Consider the following 23,096-nt stretch of genomic DNA (forward strand, 5'->3'; position numbering starts at 1 on the left):
GCCATGCCATCTCCTCAGACACCTTCCCACCACTGTACTCTCAGATCTCTCTGCTGCCAGCACCCTCCCGCTCCTCTCCAGCCAAGGTCGTTATTTCAAAGTGTAAAAATGCACATCTATACATCCATATTTCAATTTCAGATTTAAAGGCAAGAGTGGAAACCAGAAAGCTTCGAAGCTCTTTTACTGGATGCTATCCAGCTGAACAGGTTATAGAGAATGCGCTCTGAGATGTCACATTTGCAATCTACCCACAGCACCACCAAGAATTTAGCATCTACAGAACACAAATCTTCGTAAAGAAAAGAAAATAAAAACAAAATAAAAAAAAACACCCAAAAAACCTCTGTTCCTGGCTCTTGGTTAGGATCCAAGTGTAAGCAGGTACAGCATGTTTTCAGAAAGCCTGAAACAATGCCTTCCTGCACAAAAAAAGGACCGCATATCTTGATAGCTGAATTTGCAGCTTAGCAATAGAGTGTTTAAAGGGCGAGTATTCAAATAACACAAGGTGCAGAAGTAGAATATATTTTATATAAATAATCCCAATAAATGCAAAGAAGTCAAGTAATTATGAACAAAGGGTGGATATAGCAGTGGTCAAAAATGCCCCGTTAATGCTTTAAAATGAGTTAATGAATGCAACAGTAACTACTAGCTAAAGGTTGTAATAATAGACATCAATCATCTTCTAAAAACAGTTGGGGGAAAAAAAAAATCTCTTCTTGATAAAAGCAAAAGTTCAGCCCAACCCAGAATGAGGTTAAATAAAAACAGAATACTTACGCTTTCAGGGATTGTTGGCAATCCAGTTAAATCAGGAGTAATGAAATACGAGTGCTAATCAATGGAAAAAAAATAATTGATAATTTATGCACACAGGAAAAAAAAATTCTCTTCTTAAAAACCCAGCATTTAGGATTTCCAACCCCATCTTTGTTTAAGCAAATAGCCATTTTTCCAATAACATTCTTACCACTACTAGACAAAGACTTAAGCAGACCACAACATGAAATGACAAGCTCTGGTTCAACACAGCACACAAACTAAGGGAACAAAATGCTGGGCTGCAGTTTTGAAATAACACTAAAATTAAGCCAGCTTTAAGTGTTGTCACAAGCCTGAGAGTAGCACTGATTAACTTAAGCATTGAATTAAAAATTGGAAAAAAAAAAAAAAGTTAAAGGACAGAATGTAAATTTAGAATGGAAAAGAAAAGTCATTCACATGAGAAAATTAATCAGAATAGAACAGAAATATTATTACTAGATATACACATTCTCTACTCTTTCCAAACATCTTTGAATCAAAAATGTGCTAATAGAAATGCTTGAGATTCTGCAACCATTTATGAAATATATTAGCAATTTTATGCATCTTAGTTTGAGGCCATCTAGGATGTAAATATAAAATGGATTAAACTAAAAACAGATGTAATGTAAATTACTCTTATTAATCGAATGCTCTTAATAGTTATCAGACATGGATTTAGCTCAGTAATTTTAAGGCATTTTGAATGTTATTCCAAATCTTGAAGGAGAAAAAAAACTTAGTGCATACTAAGTAAAGATGATAATTATTGACTATTTGGCTTTTATTTGTTTTTAATAAAATTTTGACATTTTTAATAGACTTTGTTTTCACAGTATATTTTTTAAATTACAATCAACAACACAAAGACATAGCTTGTTTTCAAGTCAAACTTGAAAAAGATAGACCAAAACAAAGATATTAAGATACTAAATGTATCTTGCATTCAAGAAATAAAAAAAAAATAATAATACTATTAAGTCTATGTAGGAGACTTATTAAACCAGCTTGATACATTTAATAGAAAATTTTTCCCACAAATTAGGTCATTTGGCAGTAGTTAAAATTTAACGAAAAAAACTGGCTTTAAAACAGCATCCCATAAACATCATACCACTTGCACAATAAATATCACTGCTTATTGTTTTGCATCAACAGAGAAAAAAAGCTGAGATTTTTTCTTCTCCAGTCAAGAACAGGGAAATATTCAGATAGAATGCCTATATTCTTCAGAAGTATAGTGAAAATAGAAAATTATTTCCTATATGTAATAAGGTCACAGAATATTTATCAAAAGATTTCTGAGTAATGAAGTTAATAACTTAGAGAAGTAATTATTTATAATTAACAAAGTAATAATATTTCACTCATTAAAAAGAAAAGGAAGCCAGAACCACAAGAAGCAAAGGCCATTACTGCAGTCATTAAGAGTCATAAAGCAGCAAAAATAATGTGTATGGAGTCCTTGCACATCTTTGTGAACTCCCTTAGGAAGACATATGACCTTGGAAGAGATACTAAATTAATAGTCGCTGTCCTGCATAAAGTTTTCTCTAAAAAGGACACTAGAAAATGCAAGTTTTGTTCATCAATTCAAGGATTACGATGCATGCACACATAGCTCTGAAGTTTGATTTAAAGAGAAAAGGCACATTAATATCAGACTGCTCTTTTAGGCTAAAGCAGCAGCAGAATCTCCCAAAGGACAGGTACAAATAAGCCTGAAATCAAGAGATATTCGATAGCAAGTAATTATTTCTTTAATTACAATAGGCTTTAGACAGTCAGTGCCTTTTAAACTCACCGATACAAGACAAGGCTGTTTTTTCAAAACTTGCTCACTTGTAAAAATCATCTCTTGGTTCTTATGCAAGACGAGAGAAAGATTGAACAATTGACTTTTTAGTTTTTCAGCAAAAAAGGCCAAAGCTGGCTCTAATGCTTGTAAAATTCCATGTTTAAAATACTGGCTGAAAATAAGTTTTCTTCTTTTTATTTCTCCCATATTTGAATTCAGACTTAGCTAGCTTTTCTGACAAAACAAACAAAAAAAAAAACCAAACTAACAAAAAAATCACTTTTGCTAGCCCTCTATGGGTAAAAGAAAAGTGACCTATTTAAATTTAAGCTCAGATTTCATTAGAACAAATGCAGACTATTTGTTATTCAGCTGCAGACTATTTGTTACTACAACCAACAGGTGAGAGGAGAACTTGGTCCCTAACTGGACCAAGGCATTTTGGTGTCCTCTTAACCAAGGATTACTAGAAAACACCATGTATCCAGATAATGGACGTAATTTATGCATAGTAATACACACAGAGTCCTACATACCACTGGGGGCTGCCATCCAAACCCTGCTGCAATGTACCCTGCTGCACACCTGAGTGAATGAGGGAGGCATCTTCCTAATTCTGCACCATGAAATTTGAACTACACTGATCCCGGCACAAAGAAAAGCCACTTCATTATGTCATTTCTACAGTTATTTTTCAGACTATGATTTCTTTTTAAGTCTATTATTACTGAAGGTTCCAGTCCAGCTTATTTACAATGTATGAGGACCAAGAAAGAAACATCAATACAAAAGACCAGGCACACAGAGTTAGAACTGAAAGTGGCCATAACCATTTCCCTGCTCCCTGCAGCACTAAGCATTACAAAAACAAAGATGCCTGTAGATCCAACAAGCACCAGGAGTCCAGATAATCTATTCCTTCCTGCTCTGCCCCATCTGAACCCACAATATTTGCTCAACTGTCCCTGGCAAGAGGCTTGAATTTCGACAATAGTTGTTCAGCTAGAAAGATTACAATACTCTCTGATGTAACAAGCTACTGCGAACAAGGCGTAATTGAGAAAAAAAAACAATTCCAAAGCCATACAACATTGAAATAAAACTAACAAGTATCAACTTCATTGCAAGCAATTTGTCGTTCCAGTGTAGCCAGCTGTATTCACCACCACATTCATTTTGAGGTGGGCAAGTTCTATCCAAGATGAACTGCAACACTGAGAGCAACACTTTGCAAGAAATGCAAGGAAGAAATCTTAAAACTTCTACATGTCCTTCTGAACCACAGGACTTCAGAAGGATATTTTATAAAGCTTTTTGGAGTTGCCAAATTATAAGTGGTTTTAATACTGCAATTAATGGCAGAAAAATATTTTTTGATATATAGAAGTATTTTTGGCAAAGGTACTAGGAACTGAAACATTACACTGACAACAGAAGAAAAAAAAAACTTATCAACGGAAAAAAATCCAACTGCAGCCTCAAAACCCAGTATTGTTCTGGTGAAAAACAATAAACAAGACTGGAAGGACTTCCAAATACAGTCGATTAGCACTGTTCGAGGTGGGAAAATATTAGGTCCCTGTAGCCTAGTGAAAAACAAGGGATTTGAAACATGAGAAATTAAAATAAAGGTAGTATTATGTTAAGCAGCAAGGGTCAGAAACTGCTGGAACAGAAGTGGTAGACTCTTCATTTGTCTATGCCTTCATAAGAGGATTTTTCTAGAGTCTGTGCTTACTTTAACTGAAGTATTGGCTTCAGTTCTAAAATAAAAGATTTGAAATTAACAAGAAATGACACAAATAAGGTCAAGATAAATAATCTGATGATCTTTCAGTGTGTGTGTAAGGGAAGCCTTTACAAAAATCCCTTCTTTCTTCATCCTGAAAACTGTGCTGGTTCAATCAAGGAACAGCTATTTACACACTGCCAAGTGCAGTAACTGTACTGCTCTGAACATGCACAATGCCTTGGAGACAGCAGAGGCTCTGTATGGGCTTTATATTTCACACAAGCTCTACAACTGTATTTAAACATATGCTATTTCTGCTTACAACTTTAGGAACTGTAACAATGACAGGTTCACTTTTTGATGTTTCTGCAATAACATCATCTTGCCATAGATTCAGTGCCCTGTCTGACATCCCAGAAAGTCAGAGCACAAAAGGAAGGTAGGCCTGGGCATATTCTTTCACCTAGATGTGCTGCAAGCTTCCTATAACAGAGTGCACTTCTACTGTTCTTCCTACAGCATTTTTGCATGATTAAGCAAAACTAGAAGGGGAAGGAGGATGGGAAAGCAGCCAGCTTACACAGACTTTTGTCCAATCCTACAAATCTACCTATTCAGACATAAGAGGCAATAAAACTGAGTTAGTGTCTCCTGATGCACAGCAGGAGAAACCAAAATTGTCTACATGAAACAGCTGGAAGCACAAAGAAGTAGTTCTAGCACTGTCAGATCCCACTTCAGTTTACTTTCTCATCCATAGAGCAAAATTCAAATTTCTGCTTCTTTATGACTCTGACTTTCAGAAAACAATATGAGACAAACTCTACCCTGCACAGAGAAAAAAAAAAGAAAAAAAAAAGAAAAAAAAAGAAAAGGTTGTTCAGTTAATAATGGGAAGCAACATAAATTTACTCTTTCAAAGGGCTGAGGTTTCTTTTTGCTTCAACTTTACCTACTATTTCATAATCAGTAATCAGAGTAGGAATAAAAAAGAAAAAATACTTACCACACTTAAACTGACTAAAGCATTTGCCTTTGGCACAGGATGGCTATACAATGATTTTAACAAATCATTTGAGTCATTTTCCTATAGGGAATATTTTTAAAAGGTAGTTAATTATCATATAAAAAATAATTACTATTTACTACATATCAAACTATATGTTACCAAAGAGTATAAATATTTAAGGACAAAAACAATTGTAATTCACAGTGAAGTATTTAAATATTAAGTATAAAATTCAGGCCAGCTTTGTATCTCAAAAAATGATGGTATCTGCAAGTTAAGGCAATCTCTTATGTTTCCCCATATACTCCTTGAATGAATCACATCATTTGCAACTGAAAACTAGTTGGTCCATGCATCCTGGACATCATCTTCCTAAAACTGTTAGCCAGGATATATGTCTATTCAAAGTTTTACTAAATATGCAGCTACATATCTATATTGTACACTCTGAAAATGTTTCATCAGAACACATAAAACAAGATAATTGACAAGACTTTGGGTCTAGCTCTTGGTCAGATGAACAGTGCCTGGGGCTGGGAGGGAGCAACATCCTCCAACAGCCTCCTCAGCAACAGGTGTGGCACCAGGCACTGTAACAAAATACTTCAGTACTGCTAAAACTTTCTGACCCATCAAAGCAGTTTTCTTAGCATATAAAACAACAAACATAAAACTCTACTACTTAAATTGCTGCAAGTAATAGCTGCAATGGCAGAACTGGTGATCAGGACAACACACATCCTCTTCTGCAAATAGAACCTTAATAACAATTTTTTCTATAGCAGTGAAATTGGGGCCCAAATCAAGTTCTCCTTACAGTGTTTCTAAGACATATATATTTAACACTTTATTGAAACACACAGCTAACACCAAACTTTCCTACTGCATTTCCTTTTTACATAAAATATCATCATTCTCTATAGTCCATTTACTATAATGCAGAATTATTGCTTATTCTATACTTCATGTATTTTTGAAATGTCAGCTTCTCCAGTCAAGAGCATATGGCTAAATACTGATGCCTTTTTTTTTTAATTGTAATCTAGTACACAAATGCAGTTAAAGCAGAAAGGTATAGCTTTAATGTTCCCAGTAAAGACAGATGCCAGCGGTTCCTTTGCTGTGTAATGCTGGAATACATCTAATTGCTCATGAATATGCAAACTAAACTATCATGATTCTTCACCAAATGCTGCAAGTAATTTTGTCCTGCTAGCTGAGATGACAGAATTATGAGAGGTAGTTTTTAGTTAATATGAAGGGTGAAACAGCACATCATATTTTATACAGTTCTGAACAAAAAGCATTTGCAGCTGATAATCAGACAGTTCCAGAGATCTGCGGTTTACAATTGATACGTCACAAGTCTCCAGTGATGTGACACTTTGCTCACACTTCACCCAGGACTTGTCTATGCTGAGACTGACACTTTATAAAGGTATATTTTCAGCAGCTTTTTAAGACTAATGGGGGATTCAAGTGACTGTGGCAGCTGTATGTTCAGATTCTTTGAATTTTGGTAAGATGAATACACTTGCTACTAAATCCTACTAAAATTTTACACTTTTAAAAAGTATAGAATCCCTTTTCAGCATTTCAAATGGTGACTACTATTGCAAGGAAAATATTTTCCACAAAGAAATAGAATATCTAAAATTACCTGTTCTTTAGCCAAATAATCTGCCAGGGTATTTAGGAGCTTGTAGTATACCTCAAACCATGGTAAGTAACTAAAAGAGGAGGAAAAAAGTGGTTGAATAAAATATCAATGTATTTTTCCAGAGTTTATAAAATACTATGATGATTGATCTGACTTGCATATTTTTATAATATTTTTACATATAAATGAAAAGCATATAAAACTTTCCCCACAAATGTAATGGTATGTCACTGATAGACAGATATGCTGGGCACCTCTATGAAGTTCCATTAGGCACAGATTAGCTCACAATACTTAGACTTACTATTTTAAAGGCACCAAAAAACCCATTTCAAACATTGTCCAATCTCCTTCCCACTATCTTTAATTGTTACAGCTTTCAGTAGTTATTTGTAATTTTGAAATTCTACATCCTCCTATACCCAGTGTCCTGCCAGAACTGCTGCTTCCCAAAAGAATCAAAAACGACTTTACCTGGGCAGACCAGCTACCCCATATTTGACAAGTGCTGCAACGCTACACAGTAGTATAGATGTTGTATTATAGCTAAGAATATTGGTCTCCCTATAAAGCCATTTTTATAGATAGAATTAACTTTCAAAAATAAAAACATTCACCAATATTGTAAACATTAATACATGAATACTTAAGAGAATTTTAACACTAATCTGCAGCCCGTATGAGTGCAATACTCTGAGTTAAACAATGCAAGATAAATAAGACAAAACTGAAGAGCACAAGGAAAGAAATTCAAACATAATGGAATAAATTCCATTTTTTGTCACCTATTTACAGAAGAGTTACCTTTAACAGTGACATCATCAATGACCACATGCTACAGAACTTTCCATCACCCTTATTTAAGCTATTAAATCCGATAAACTAAATAGTACCAGTATAAATTACACCCCATTTACAAATTACACATCTTCTCACGTCTGTTAGACATCTCTGTTTGAGATTAGAAGGGGGAGTTGGAAAGGAAATAAAGCCTGAAATGTTTTATTTATTTATATGCAATACTACAGACTTTGTTACTCAGAGCAGTGTAAATCTACAGACGTGAATTTCTTAAAGGCTTTAGGGCACGTTGTGGACAGACCTTAAAATTTCAAATTTATATATTTCAGGAAACATGCTAACTGCCACTGAAAAAGCCCAGCATGCAGAACCTAAATGTTTTCCCTGATAGGAAAAGGAAAGCTGTTAGGGGAAAGCCCAGCTGGTAGAGAAGCCAGGGTTTTGTGCAGTGACTCCAGTGAAGGGTTATGTTTTCTTTTTAACACCTCTGTTCTCAGTACTTAGCTGGCAAAGCTGTAGAAATAGATCCCAGTTCTCAGGGAAAAAAAAAAAAGAACAGCAGAAATCTGAACACAGCTATGCATTGTCTAGCAATCTTACTTTTTGCCATCTTTATAAATGCTTAACTGCTGGTTCTCAAAAACACCAAAACACACCAAAAAAACCCAACCAACGAAACAACCCCAAACCAAAAAAAAAACAACGAACCACCAAACCACAAAAACCCATCATGAATTTACTCTTGCCAAGCCGAAGAGACACAGTGGCAATGATTTAATGATTTCCTCTAAAGCCACTCTATTAATGTCTTTATCATGCTTTACCATACCCTGTGCTGGCTATTAATCAAAACTACATCAACCTCTTAATGCTCACAGACACTTTTAATGCTCGGTATTGTTGACAGTGGTTAAGGTGTGACCTTATTGCATTTGCTATTCAATATATTCTTATATAATCATAAAAATTTACTTCAGTGCACCTGTGTAAGGTCACTCACTGCTTACAGGCATGAACGCTGCACGCCCTTGTAAAACACCTATCATAATAGCACCTAAAACATCTGATCTTTGAGCTTTCTTTCACCTAAGACTCCTGTTCTATTATCTTCTGAAATCATGTTAACCTGGTTTTACACATCATTGAAACACAGCCTAGATGGGCAAACAGAATTGTTCACCACAGCGTTCAGAGTACCTGCAAATGTCAGAGCTACTGAACAGCTTTACAGTCTCAAATTGCAGCAGGGACTGGAACACTGTCCTAGTGTTTTGTCCAAGTCAAGGCACAAGGTAGGTATAAATTGCAAAGTATTTTTATAACACTGGACACACAAACAGGCGAGACTACCTAAAGGCTTTCCAGTCTGTTGCTATCACCTCTGTGTTAGCAGTATACATGACCCCAGCATATTTTGCTGTCGAATACTCCAAAATATCATCTGATCATCTATTTTTCATAATGAACATTTATGAACAGCATTCTACAAAAATAAATGCTCCTACTTCGATAAAATATTACCATATTTCTTTCCTGTATGTATGAGCTCAACTCCTCTCTTACTGAGAAAAGAAAAATTAAATGCAATTTTTAAGTCTGTGCAAAAAAGGTCAAATTCATTATTTGAAATTAATGAACCCTAGCAAAAAGCCACGGGAGAATTTTTCTTTCGTACAGTGAGGCATGCTGACCAGAGCACTTGAACAAGAATTTATTCCCTTAGCAAAATCAGGCTCATGATACACTTCCATGTCTTTGTGTAACGAAAGTGCAAAGAAAAACATTGTAAAAACACACTACTTCAACATAGTTTATAAAATAAAGTCAGTTTCCTTTGAGCTGAAAGGCTGGAAAAAGAATTGCTTTAAGCCTTATAATCACAGACATGAGGTTAATATAAATTCTACGTGCCTCTTAAACCTGAAAACTTAAGGAAACCAAAACAAGTACTCCATTACATTATATGGCATGAAACCAAAGGCCACTAGAACCTGTCCTCTGCTTGTTTTCCACATAATCTTCAGTTCTTCAATAGAACGGTTTAATTGCAAAAATTTTTGTCAATATTTTTAATTATAATGTTCTTACTGCAACAAAATATTACAAAGACCTATTGGAAGCAAAAAAAGTTCACTTTATATGTTTCTTTTATATATTTGCTAATTTTAATTAATTCAATATAATAAAGAATTGTTATATTTGTCATTTTCATAAACAATAAAGAATGCATTTGTGTGTGTGCATATAGAATGCATCTCTGCATTCAAAAGTAAACACAGCTGTGTTCATAATAAAGACAACTCTCAGGTGGTATTTTAGATTCTCAGTTCAAAGACCAAGTATAAGCTCTTCACATTTTGTAGCATTCTCAAGGCTGTCAGCCAACATTTTTGTCCTCTTATATCATAAGCCCATTTTGGAAGGCACATTTGTTAATAATCCTAATTATCCATTTGGACTACTCTAGTAAACAGATTTATTCATAGATAAACATTGCCATGATTATTAAACCCCATGTTTTACATCTTTATCCTGTACATCATATTGGATAAAGCACTGTACATCAAATCAGAGAATCCAGTAGTTTGAAAAGACCTTCAAGATCATTAAGTCCAACCCTTAACTCAGCACTGCCAAATCTACCACTAAACCATGTCCCTAAGCACCACATCTACACATCTTTCAAATACCTCCAGGGATGGTGATTCCACCACCTCCCTGGACAGCCTGTTCCAGTACTTGGCAATCCTTTCCTTGAAGAAATTTTTCCCTGATATCCAATTTAAACCTCTGCTGGTGCAACCTGAGGCCATTTCCTCTTGTCCTGTCACTAGTTGCCCGGGAGAAGAGACTGACCCCCACCTGGCTACAACCTCCTTTCAGGGAGTTATAGAGAGTGACAAGGTCTCCCCTGAGCCTCCTTTTCTCCAGGCTAAACACCCCCAGCTCCCTCAGCCACTACTTATATGACTTGTGGTCCAGACCCTTCACCAGCTCCGTTGCCCTTCTCTGGACTCGCTCCAGCACCTCAATGTGTTTCCTGAATTGAGAACTGGACACAGGATTTGAGATGCCCCTCACCAGTGCCCAGTACGGAGGGACAATCACTGCCCTGGTGCTGCTGCTCACACTATTTCTGATCCAGGCCAGGATGCCATTGGCCTTTGTGACCACCTGGGCACACACTGGCTCATGTTCAGCTGCACCAGCACCTCCAGGTCCTTTTCTGCAGCTTTCCAGACACTCTTCCCCCAGCCTGCAGCACTGCTTGGGGCTGTTGTGACCCATGTGCAGAAAGCTGGCACTTGGCCTTGTTGCCTTTTATGGCACTTTTGTGTGTGATAGCTAAAAACAAGAAGCATTACAGGTAAAAGAATCTTCTTAGCTTGTCCTGTTAGCAAATCTTGCAAAATTATTTAATCTTTGTTTTGCACAGAAGAACTAGTCTATGTACAGAAAAGTCATCCAGCACTCAAGTGTCCATCACCATTTATTATGTTGGGTAACAACTTCTTCTCAAGTCAGTACAGAAATGCATTGTGTGAAAAACATAGTTTTGAAGTGGCTGAATTTAACAGAGACCTGCAATATATTATTCCTAACTCAAAACTGTCACACTAATATGTACCTTAACAACAGATAAAATCAAAATTAAAGTCCATTACTAGAAAGACCTTACCACCATATTTGTATTCATAAAATTATGTATGAGGAGTGCATTTTATAATTAATTAGCTGTTTTATGAAAATGTCAAAAGGTTATCAATGAAGCCCCTTCACAATAGATAAAGCAGAGAAAAAACAGGGCTTTAATGTTTAATTTTAATGTATGTAGAAACCTAAACTTCAAATAAAAATAATTTTATTTCTTAAGCTATGAAACCATTATTAGTTTCCTATTTATTTTTCTTTAATTGTACACATTGTCTTTGCATTCCTCATGTTATAATTAACAGCTGTTTGAGAAACAAACATACAAGACAAACATAGGGTAACCTCCAACAACATACAAAAATTTTTCTAAATATTTCTTCCATAATAAAGAGAAACATCAAAACATACACAATATTGTTTTAATAGATATATATTCCCTGACTGAGAATACAGGGGTCTTTATTTAAAAGTACAGCCACTGTCTGCCACAAAAGCAAGAGACCAAGATATTTCACGGTTAATTAAAAACGTACTTAACATTTTCTTTCAATCCAAATGAGCCACAAGGCAGGAGCTCAGACTTTTATTCAAAGTCACACATAACCCTTGTTGCCATAAGTAGACTTCCACCTCACTGGTGCTTCTGCTATAGCTCTGATAAAACTTTTACATTCATGAGTCAAAGGTTAAACAAAGGAGAGGAAATGTTTTCTGTCAAATAGTCAGGTAACCACTAACAGTCCTGAACTATCAGCAGGAATCTAACTTCTAGTAATCAAATAAAACTAAGGAAACTGCCTTTCCGTAGCTAAATGTCTAATGTCTAGGGGCTGCTTTTCTGTCTGGAAAATTGACACAAAATGTGTAAAATTGAAACATTCTGCTTCTAAGGGATTTGCCTAAAGGAAGAGTGAAAAAGCTTCAAGCGTGGTCTGAACTGAAGAACTACAAAGCCTGACCACATAAACCTGTCTTCCTTATTAGAGCATTTCATTTAGAAACGTAGGTGACAATTTTATAGTCATAAAATTAACGAAATCTAGGACTAAGCATTTTAATGATGCATTTTGTGTTCCTTGGCATACCTAAGGTCAACCTCAGAGTCAAACAACAGTTTAAGGATTTTTAACAAATTATTTGTACTTTGTACTAAAACCATTCAAGTAATACAAAAACAATTTCATGTAAACCCTGAAAGTATTATTCCTACTGCAAGCAGCAATGGTACTTAGAAACAACAGTCAGAAGAACTGAGTCTCCCATTATTCAAAAGTGAACACTGAAGTTTCTATTGTGCCACTTCAAACCTCAACTAACAAAACCATTTCCTAAAAATAGAAAAAATAAAACTAGGAGAAAAGATCTAGTACAGGATATGAGCACAACAAGGTATTTTACAATATGCCTATCGTGGCATATGCCTATTGCTGTCTTACAGGGCTGCAAAAACAGTTTGTGGAGAGGGAGGAGGTGATACAGCAGGATCCACACTGAGAGCTTCACAAAGCAGCCATGCAGTTTAAAAAAAAAAAAAAATTAAAATAAAACTTGCAAAGGAATCGCACAACTTTTCTGGATAATAATCCAAGATTTATTTTCTCACCTTACTATGGTTTAGCACTTACTGGCACTTTGAATTTGGCAACTGCAGGAAAGCTCTGCATGTTCATTTTTGACAATGCCTGAGAAAGCTCCCTGGGAGGATTTTTTCTTCACTTGATAAACATACAGAGAACTTGAACAATACATTCTGATTTGGGAAAAGATTCTGTTTACACAGTTCATATACATGTGTATACAGAACACAAAAAAAGTCCCGTAAAACTTATAGAAGAATTTTCTATGTACAAGTATATTTTCTGTTTCAAACTATCCAGTTTAAAGCAGGATCATGTGGTTGCAAATTCAGAGATAATTTCCTTTAGCTGGTGTTTCAGATAAAGAATGAATTACAGAGAGAAGTCTCATAAACCACATGACTCTAATCTTAGACACTGCTTTAAACTGCTGATGGACAAGCAGCCTTTTCTTCAGCTTTCAGTTAAGAATGCCACTCAGTAGTTCAAATCCTCTGTCTTTAGCAGCTTAATACATGGTTTGGTACCATCGACAAAAGACACGCACAACAGAAAAGTTGTGTCCTGTAACCCACTCACCAGCCTATCTAAATCTCTACGGTATCTCCTTCTCATCACTTTGACTGGCTTGTTTCTGCTCTTCTTTTCAGAGATTCTTGCTTATATTTCAGTTATTTATGATGACTTCATTTAGTTAACTTTTTTGTATTGGACTATCTCTAGATGTCTCTGTAAAAGCCTCAGTTGGCAATCTTAATATATTCCTCTTGTTTGAGGCAATATACATAGATGTGCATATGGAGATGGTAATTCAACATGGCATTTATGTACACCTGCCCTTGTGTGTTTAAAAGTCTATGACTACTGTGCAAATACCTGCAATGAAAAAGTAGTTTGAATTGCTCATACATCAGTCATCATGTGTATATAAACACAGCAAATATCATTTTATGTTATTTTGATATATAGACAAAAGCCACAGTGAACATGCACACACAGCATTCATTTGTTAATTTATTTTTTTTCATTTGGTTAATTTAAGATCAATAATCATGTGCAAGGTGGAAACAGATAAAATGCCAAAAGAAATCTGCTTAGTGAGTCCTCTTTCATTTTGTCACTTCTAATGGATCTTGAATTCAGAGTGAAAACCAGACTGGATACCAGAACATATCAGATGGAAACTGATGCATTCTTTCTGTCTGAGTTAAACACAGCACACACTCTCTCACACACACACACACACACAGAAGACAAACAGACTCCCCAGCTAGAAGTACAATGGTCTGAAGCTAGTGCTGTTATGCATTTAGCTGTGCATTGTAAATTTGAAATTGTCACAATAAAAGCAATAAAGGCAATGCTTTGGTTATGGTTCAGTGAAAAATTACAGCTTGCCACTTTTCATTTTCCTAGTTATTTCTACCAAGTAACAGACCATTGACTAATCTTTAGCTAATGTATGTCTACAGGGAAATGTTAAAAGAAATACCCAGGTTTACACCAGCTGAGAATTTACATCCTTTGCTCTGCAGCAGTCCATACTGTATTTAAATGTGCATACTTGAGTGCATGTAACTGATTAAACATTGTTACTGCAGCATTAGAAGCCAGACCGACAATGTTAGGAGTACAGCAAAAAAATTTGTTTCTAGCTTGATGAAGGAAGAAAAGATTATCTCAGAGTATCACTGTTGTAGAAAAATGATACCCTGATAGAGAAGTAAAACACATTAGCAGAGAATTTGCAAAAGCTAATTTTGTTCTTGTATTTTTTTTTATATTGACTCCTTGGCTTAATTTTTCTTATACCAACTTACCTTAAAATACAGAGGCAGATCTTGCCTCCTGACGTCAAACGGCAAAATCCAAACCTTTGCTTACTTTCAATGTCGGTGAGCACAAAGGTGAAATGCTGTCCTACTTGGTTTTGGGACACCCTGGAAAACCAGATACAGAGCATAAAACCACTAAATCACACAAAACACAAGCATTTAAGTCACTAGTCTCAAGTATTTCCACGCTCAAACCTCGCTACTCTTCTCTCCCTTCCCACCATCCAGGCTATCTCTTGCACCCCACTCCTTCCCTTTGGCACAGAAGAGCCCAGTCCTTCCTTCACTCGTGCCCCCAGTTGCTGCCCCAGCTCCGTGCTCCTGCTGATGTGCTCCACTGCATCTGGCCCCTACTCTGAAAGTACAGGGCGTTTCATAAGGTTTGTTCTTAAGCACAGAATAAACTTAAGCCAGAGCCAGTACAAGCTTGCCACAGTTTATTGGCTTTGAGCACACCTCAGCTGTGGAGAACAGCAACCCAAACAAAGTTTTAAAATTCTACAAATAATTTATTACATGTCATAACATGGGCCTGGCTTACAGCAGCCATTATAAAAATAGCTTGTTTTTTTTCAATCCCTTTTGACTATCTTCACTGGTTAAGCCTGTAGCCTCCCTATGCATCTTCCACAGATTTTCCTTCTTTTTTTTGCTCTACACATTGCCCAGCAAAGAATTTGTGCCGAGTTTATCTTCCAGTGCAAATTTTTTTGGTTCTGGAAATGTAAAAGCTAGAACATAATCAAGAACTAACAGCACAAGAGCTAAAAAAAATAAGTAACAATATCTTCAAGACTGTATCAAAATACATACCCACTTGAGACAGAGCAAGTTTACACCAAATTTCCCTCCTCTTATCCCCAAGCTCTGTGCAGCCAGCACTCCCTCAGCAGTGCAGGCTAAAATGCACTTGTACTGAGTTTCTACGTCCCCTCCCATGCCACCTCTGACTGCACATACTCATCTCCAGATCTTAGTTCCAACCTCCAGTCCTGATCCCCCACTTTCTGCTTGACAGTATGAGCCTTTTCTCAATTTCCTTTTAACAAATGGCATCTTCAGTGTCATGATGTTCCTAATTCTCCTTTAGGTTCTCAAGCAGGACATTTTTCTCTTGTGCAGTTTGTCAGCTTCAGACAGAATATAACTGAGACCATGGGATGGACCCACTCTCAGTGTGACCAAACTTCAGTGATCTTCACAGAAACTGCAAAATGCATTTGATGTAAGCATTTTAGCAGACTAACAAACTGTAGCTGAAATTTACTCACAGAAATACATATTTCACTTTTCCAAAATCTCCCAAACAAAATTAGTTCTAGGCAGACTTGGCATTCTCAGCCAAAAGAGGTGATGTGTGGCATAGAATGGTTTTGTCCAGAAGAGAATACTAAAGATTTCATTAAAATCAAATGAAAACAAAGTTAAGATGGGGAGTGCATGAAGATTTGAAAGCATAAAATGCAACAGTTCAGCCTGTAATTCTATTGTCTGCTGTTCTTTTCCTATTCTGACATGCTCTTCTACAGCAAAATACCTAAGCACCTGCTAGTTAAGTGCTATGATTAACATGTGTCATTTGTGGGCCAATCATAGAATTTGTGGGCCAAAATGAATTCCCAGAGAAGCTGAAAACCATCACAAACCTCAGTCTATCAGTCCAAGACCACAAAATATTTTTTTAATTTATCCCTTGTAATACGGGTTGGGGTTTTTTTGTTGTGGTTTTGGTTGGGTTTTTGCCGGTTTGCTTGTTTTGTGTTTTTTTAAATCTTCACCAAAATAAAATACAGAAAATTTTCCCCTGGGGAAAAAGAAAGTGGATGATCAAAGGGCAAGAGAAGTTACATAGGACACAGGCACATTATATTGCTTAACATATGTATGACAAAAGCTTAAAGATTAGTTAAGTGGTACCACTACCCAGATTGCAATCTCCCATTCTTTTCAGTTTAGTTTAGTCCCTCATGATCATACAGCGACAGGGCTGAAACATAAACTGTGCATACAACACTACAAGATACACTAAGTCCAATATAACCACTGGAAACCCATGACAATGAATGGACTTTTTTTAGTTAGGTAATTAAACTCAAATAATTAGAACACTTTCCTCAGCTCTCTTCAACAGACTGGAACAACCCTAGTGTGCTCTTTAAATGGTAAATGCGCAGTGGCTTTCGCTCAGCCCTTCTTTGCTCAGGTTCTGTGTCATGCTGCCTGTACACTGAGAGCCATCAATAATAGGGCATTATTACTCCCCTGCCAACCAAGCAATTTTCTATTTCACATCTCTGCATTTTCCTCTTTATTCCTGAGAGCAGACTGCCATGAAACCTGCAGTGTGGTTTCAGTGCCCCTGCGCACACTGTGGCCAGGGGCTCACACAGTAACTCAGCAGTAGCTGCTCAGTCAGTAGCACTGGCAATGCAGTGCAGTGACCTCGGCTGCCTCCTGCTCCCACTCTCTTTTGTTCTGCTGTATCCCACTGTTAGGCCTGGAGCTCCCAGCAGCCCTGACTGGCTTCTCCTTACACCACAGAACACCTGGCATGGTTAGGATGGGGTCTCTGTGCACCATCATCTTAACCTAAAGAGATCACTCATAACTCATAACCAGCAACTGTTAATACATGTCCATCTATGCAGGCATTGCCTTTGATGTACTGTGTACATGTATGTTAGCCAAATGACTACACCATTACTTCTTGAACTCAATTCCTTAGCCCCAAAAACTGACATCAATTAGGATCTCCTGCTTCCAGCTATTTGCAGCCTCCCTTCCCAAAACCTGAAGATGATATGGGAAAATAACCAGTATTTCAATTAAAGCGTAGCAAAACGTCACTACACACAGCCACCTTAAAAATGAGATTTAAATTCTGATATTTTCTATTAAAAATAGCCCAGTCAAGTTATGAGTTCAGTGGGAATCAATTCCAATGCCATCTCACCACCTCCAAATCAATATCTTTGCTTTTTTAAGAGAGGCAGCTCCATATTTTGACAGTCAGTGTAAAAGTTGCCCGGCTTGAAAACTGCTTCCCACACAGTTTAGAAAGATGTAAGCAGCAAGTTTCAGATTTTTAATATGAGAAAAACTCCAAGACTAAAACTGAATATCCACAAGAACCCAAAAGTTTGCATTTGGTCCCATTTGCTTCAAAAGAACAGCTAACAGAAGCCAGTGATCATCCATCTGGACGACATTCTCTGATCAGAGTTTAAAATACTGAATTAATTCTAGGTTTCTAAATTTGAGAGCTCCATTTAAGATGTGGGGGCAGCAAGGAGGCCTGTTTTTCCACTCCTCTTCAGCAGAATTAAAACTAACTATATGCAAGCCTTACAGAAAAAAAACAAATGTCAATTAGGGATTTCTGTCTATCAATAGACAACCACAATGCATAAACCAGACACACAAAACATTCCAGAAGTGCTAGCACTACAGTTTTAACATATATATAGCATGTTCCATCACGCAGACAAATGTTGGGCCAAGTGACTTGGGGATTGTGCCTCTCTGTTGCACCATGGCACATTCAGTTGTTCAGAAATCAAGTCTCACCTCCAGAGGCAGGCAGCAGCTCCTGGCACTGCTACTGAACCACAACATTGATGCCTCTCAAGTTTTTCTTAACATGAAAATCAGCACAGGTAAAATGCAATTATTACGTACCAGAATTCCCTAAACAAAATGTTATCTAGACTTTTTACTGGATCACAGGATCAACTAGCCAAGTTTCAAAACCTTCCTGCAGAACATTGGTCTAGTTGGAGATTTGAAGAGAGCATGAATTGCTCACTTGCAAGGGGAGAGCAGGCACAAACTGTTCCCAAGCATCACCGACCTTCTCCTCACTCATTCCTCTGCCTTGCTTTTGACTCACTTTCAACTCTTGCCCTGCATGCTTACTTTTAATCTTAGTTCAGCAATAATAAATCACTAGAAGAATGTGTGTAAATACTTATTAACCCTGTAGACTACAATGAGCTCTTTCAAGGTTATTACAGTTCACTATAGAAATAAAAATAGGTTTTAAAATTTTTTAAGTATGTACCTACACAATGCAGAAAAGGCTCCTTGGTACCCATGGAATAGGTAAAGAGTCATTTTAAAGTTTTTTGTTTACATTACAGCCATCACTCAGGCCTCATTTTTAAGAGAGCCTTAAGAGAGCTGATTAAGCCAGGAATTGAAACTCTCCTTCAAACAAAAAGCAGCATATCTAATCATTAAATGTATACCTTATTCTCAACAAAAATTGCTCCTCTTCCAAATTAATTAGTTTAGGATAGAGCAGATGTTTAAAATTATTTTTTCTTTGAATTTTAGGAATTTTTAAAGAGTTCCAAAAAATTAAAGACCTTATGCATGGGAATACAGATTCTTGGTTTCAAAAATGAGTCATAAAGTTATTCGTATCATTAATTATAAAATGGCACATATATGTATTTGACCAGTGTAACTGAAGTACATAGTTCAGATTGGAGTTTTAGCAGCTGCTACCTAAACCTGAGAATTTCACAGGTATTTCAACTCCCAAGCTAAATGCTGAAAAGCAAATTCACCCTAATTTTCCCCAAATCAAAGAACATATTAGAAACTGTTTCAAGCAGGAATTTGAAAAACAAATGTTAAGGTAGTGGTACAAGCTGATGGAGAGACTAGAGAGACAGACAGTAACTCAGGGTTGGGCAGTCTTCTTCAACTAATCGCTATACTCAAATCTAAGCTTCAGGGATTATTTTCTCCATTTCCAGGCCCCCTCCAACAACTCCAAAGGCTCCCTGTGAGGAGGGCTGCTCTGTTCCAACTGAGTTATCCCATTTGAGCTCTGCTTCCCAGAAGCCCCAACCCCTTATAATTCAGAAAAAAAAAGGAACAGGAAGAAAACTGCAGAAGATACAAAAATGGACAAAACCACCATCAACTAAGACATTTCCCATGAACAGAAAGAATATTTATCTTCTAAATAGGGTTATGTTTTCAGAACAACAAATGCTGGAAGCATTAAAAGAAACCACAATTACTTAGCAAAGAGTCTCACTGGGAGTATTTAAGTTGCAACAGAAGCCTTCTCTGTTTAGGAGCCCTGATCATCATACCTGGCCAAGGGTCTATGGGAGCACACTGCAGCTCCCTTGGCACTCCCAGGTTTCCTCTCAGACAGGTCCACATCTGCACACACATGGAAACTCCACAGTGCACACTGCAGCCTGTCCTTACCAACACTTCTCTCTCACACATATGTTCAATATTATGCACACACGGACCATAATACAGTGAGACAAAAAGATACAAAGAAATCAGTTGTATATAACTGCTGCTGTATGTTTGAGTTTGTAACCCATCTTGCAAACTGACTGCAACGACTGAAGTGTAAAAGGAATGCTAGTTTATTTATCTTCACCTGTACAGCTTGAAATACTTCCTTGATTATTTCCTTTTCATTCTCAACTATTTACTCTGAAGGCAAAATTTTCGTGTAAGATATAACTGCCTTTCACGAGATCTGCAAATCCAATGATCTCTACAGCCATTGTTTTGTACTTGTCTCGTTTCTGCACAGACTTTCACCAGAAATAACAGAAACAGCATTAGCCAAGAACAGGAGAGTGACCAGTGATGTCACTCCTGCTATTATTACTCATCGACCCTAACAGATTAGGAGTTAAATAATATTCACATTAATTCCCATACTTGAGTGATATTCTGCTGCTAAAGAGAAATCCTCTACTGCAGCAGCAACATCACTGCTTATGCTCCAAAATCTAACACTTCCCTGTGATTGGGTGAGTATCGTAGGAAGAGTTAACGAGATATGTATCACTGTCTCCATGCTGATCCTACAGGCAGTTCCCAGAGTGTCTTATCTAAAGAGGTATATGGGCTACACATTCAGCAGGAGAAATTCATCCTGAAAGGGAAAAGACTGAGGAATGAAAGAAGTGAGGGGAGGTACTTATGGTGGAGAGAAATGGGGGAGATTCAAAGCACAGATAAAAACGAGGGGTCAAGCAGTGACGTAGCACAACTTCGGACTGAATCTGAAATGGTTCCAAAAGGAACAAGAGGAGAAGTCACTTGTTCATTAGTCATCATCCAGCTAAATAACTGACAGATGGATGCAGAGATCAAGGAGTATGACTCTGCAAAGTTACACCTGAATTTTGGGTTGAGAGTGAAAATAAAGAAGACTATTGGAGAAAGAAAAGGGAAGAAAAACATGCAGAATTTACATAAAGGACTCAAAGAACAAGAAAGAGGACAAAGTGTTTTTCTCTGATGCATTAATATTACTTTAGCAAACACTAAAAGGAAATTAAAATCTTTATATCCTCAAATGTTAAATCTTCATAGTCCATATAAAAAAACCAAAGGACTTGTGTACCAAAGGGAACTTATTCATAAATATATATAAGGAAACTGTCAGAATGTTATACGAGTGCATCATTTACTAAACATAAAATAATTTATTCTCAGAAAAAGAAATAGGTTCTTGGAGCAAATGCTCAAGAACTTCTATGATGCAATTCATTTCTTAACCTCTTCAGAATAAAATGTAAGCCATAACTAGCAGTAATGACAATATGTGCTTGCTTTCAATAAAAAATTATACATAAAACTCAAAAGTTTAAGTCATCGTCAAAGAATTTTTTAACACCATTGTGCCTCTATTGGCTTGACTTTAAGCTTAAATTTAATGGGAGTTACCTCTAGATTTTTAATCACCATTCACAGTATGTATTTTTAATAATTAGAACAAGTAGTGTACATTTATTTATAACATATGCATAAAAGATAAAGTACATCTGGTGAGAGGATGCAAGCAGCATCAAATAGTGAGAACTAAATCTGGATCTCTGTCTATGATCACTGTAGTACAGTGAATAAAAGAAAATCAAATATACATTCTCATTCATTTTTCAGTTCATCTGGTAACTAATATGGGTGAGCTGAAAGAAAACAGGTGATGATGATTTTACCACTGTGCTTTAATAGTGCTTTAACTTTCCTATTTCCATAATTTGAAGAATGTTGGTTGCCCACTTTAATGAGTTTTATTTAGCTAGATAACAGAAATAATACTCCATTCCCTACAACTCTGCTGCATAGTAGAAATCCAGAGGCAATCTACGGAACAGAGTCACATTTTTTTGATCTTGATTGGCAGAATCAGTGGAATTTATCACTTTAGCACTGGTAATTTCTAGCTCTTAATAGGCTCAGATATTGCTTGACGTAGTTTATACATGTATAATACACATAATACAGGCTGACAAACTGTGCTCTCTAGAGTTCAATATGCTCAATCAATGAAACACATATTTTCTATTTCGGTTCAATCAAAGCTTTCTGTAGAGAAATTGTCATTGAAATCTGTCTGTAAAATACTTGGGGGTATTAGGTGTATCATCTACCATGATCCTCTGCACGAGACAAGACAAAAAAATATATATATTTTCATCAGGCAAATGAAAAGCACATATATGACTAGAAAAAAAACTAGTCACATCTTAAATGTCCATTGAAAAAAGCCATATGAAAAGAAACTACAGCAGTGTTTTTCCCAATCCTTTTCTTTATCATTCAAATTTCAAAATAAAAAAAAAAATTAAACTGAGAAAGCAGAATGCAACTGGTTTTCTTAAAAAAAAAAAAAATAATGTCCACATTATAGAAAATGCTTGAACTGAGAAGCAAATGGCAAATACACCAAGCAGCCAGTAAGCTGTTCACACAAACGGCTTGCCAGTAAACAGTTCCTGCTTTCCTGAATGAGCTTCCAGCATTTCTGTCCTTTTCTCCACAGCAGCTCTGCCCCTCCTCCTTGTCTGTGCTCTTTTATACTCTCGTGATCCCGCGTTGCCTTTGGTTCTCCCACAAATCCCTACAACTCAGCTCCCAGCTACGGAGGAAGCAGCGAGTGCGGCACCTTGTTTTAAAGACACCGCGGTGCCCCTGAGCCGTCAGCGGGACAGACTGAACACGTCGGCTTTATTCTCCTCATCGGTTTATCTCAGCTTCCAAGAACCTCTCCTCCTTCTGCCCAACCACCAGTTTTTACAAAATTTGTAGAAATTTGGCACCTTTGAGAGCACTGCTTTACTGTCAACCATGGGGCCAACAGTCAAAAAGCATGTCTGGGGAGGGGGGCGCAAAGGGTATTAATGGACAGGCAACAAGCATCCAATAACTTTTTATTTTCTTTTTTTT

At 36.7% G+C, this 23,096-nt stretch overlaps 1 protein-coding gene across 2 annotated transcripts in view; it reads right to left on the bottom strand.

Annotated features, from left to right (window-relative positions):
• Nucleotides 1-23,096, bottom strand: part of DENND1B (DENN domain containing 1B) — a 159,511-nt gene that overhangs the window by 74,856 nt on the left and 61,559 nt on the right. Inside the window, exons 5-9 of one of the 2 annotated variants that reach the window (XM_064664456.1) lie at nt 14,862-14,981; nt 7,010-7,079; nt 5,347-5,427; nt 2,615-2,674; nt 787-840 (exon numbers count right to left, since the gene is read on the bottom strand). In XM_064664456.1, coding sequence (XP_064520526.1) covers nt 787-840; nt 2,615-2,674; nt 5,347-5,427; nt 7,010-7,079; nt 14,862-14,981 — 385 coding nt within the window. The remainder of the gene's footprint in view (nt 1-786; nt 841-2,614; nt 2,675-5,346; nt 5,428-7,009; nt 7,080-14,861; nt 14,982-23,096) is intronic. The other variant, XM_064664457.1, reaches the window with a different exon arrangement.

This window comes from Pseudopipra pipra, chromosome 9 (genome assembly GCF_036250125.1).
Source record: "Pseudopipra pipra isolate bDixPip1 chromosome 9, bDixPip1.hap1, whole genome shotgun sequence".
Taxonomy (NCBI): Eukaryota; Metazoa; Chordata; class Aves; order Passeriformes; family Pipridae; genus Pseudopipra; species Pseudopipra pipra.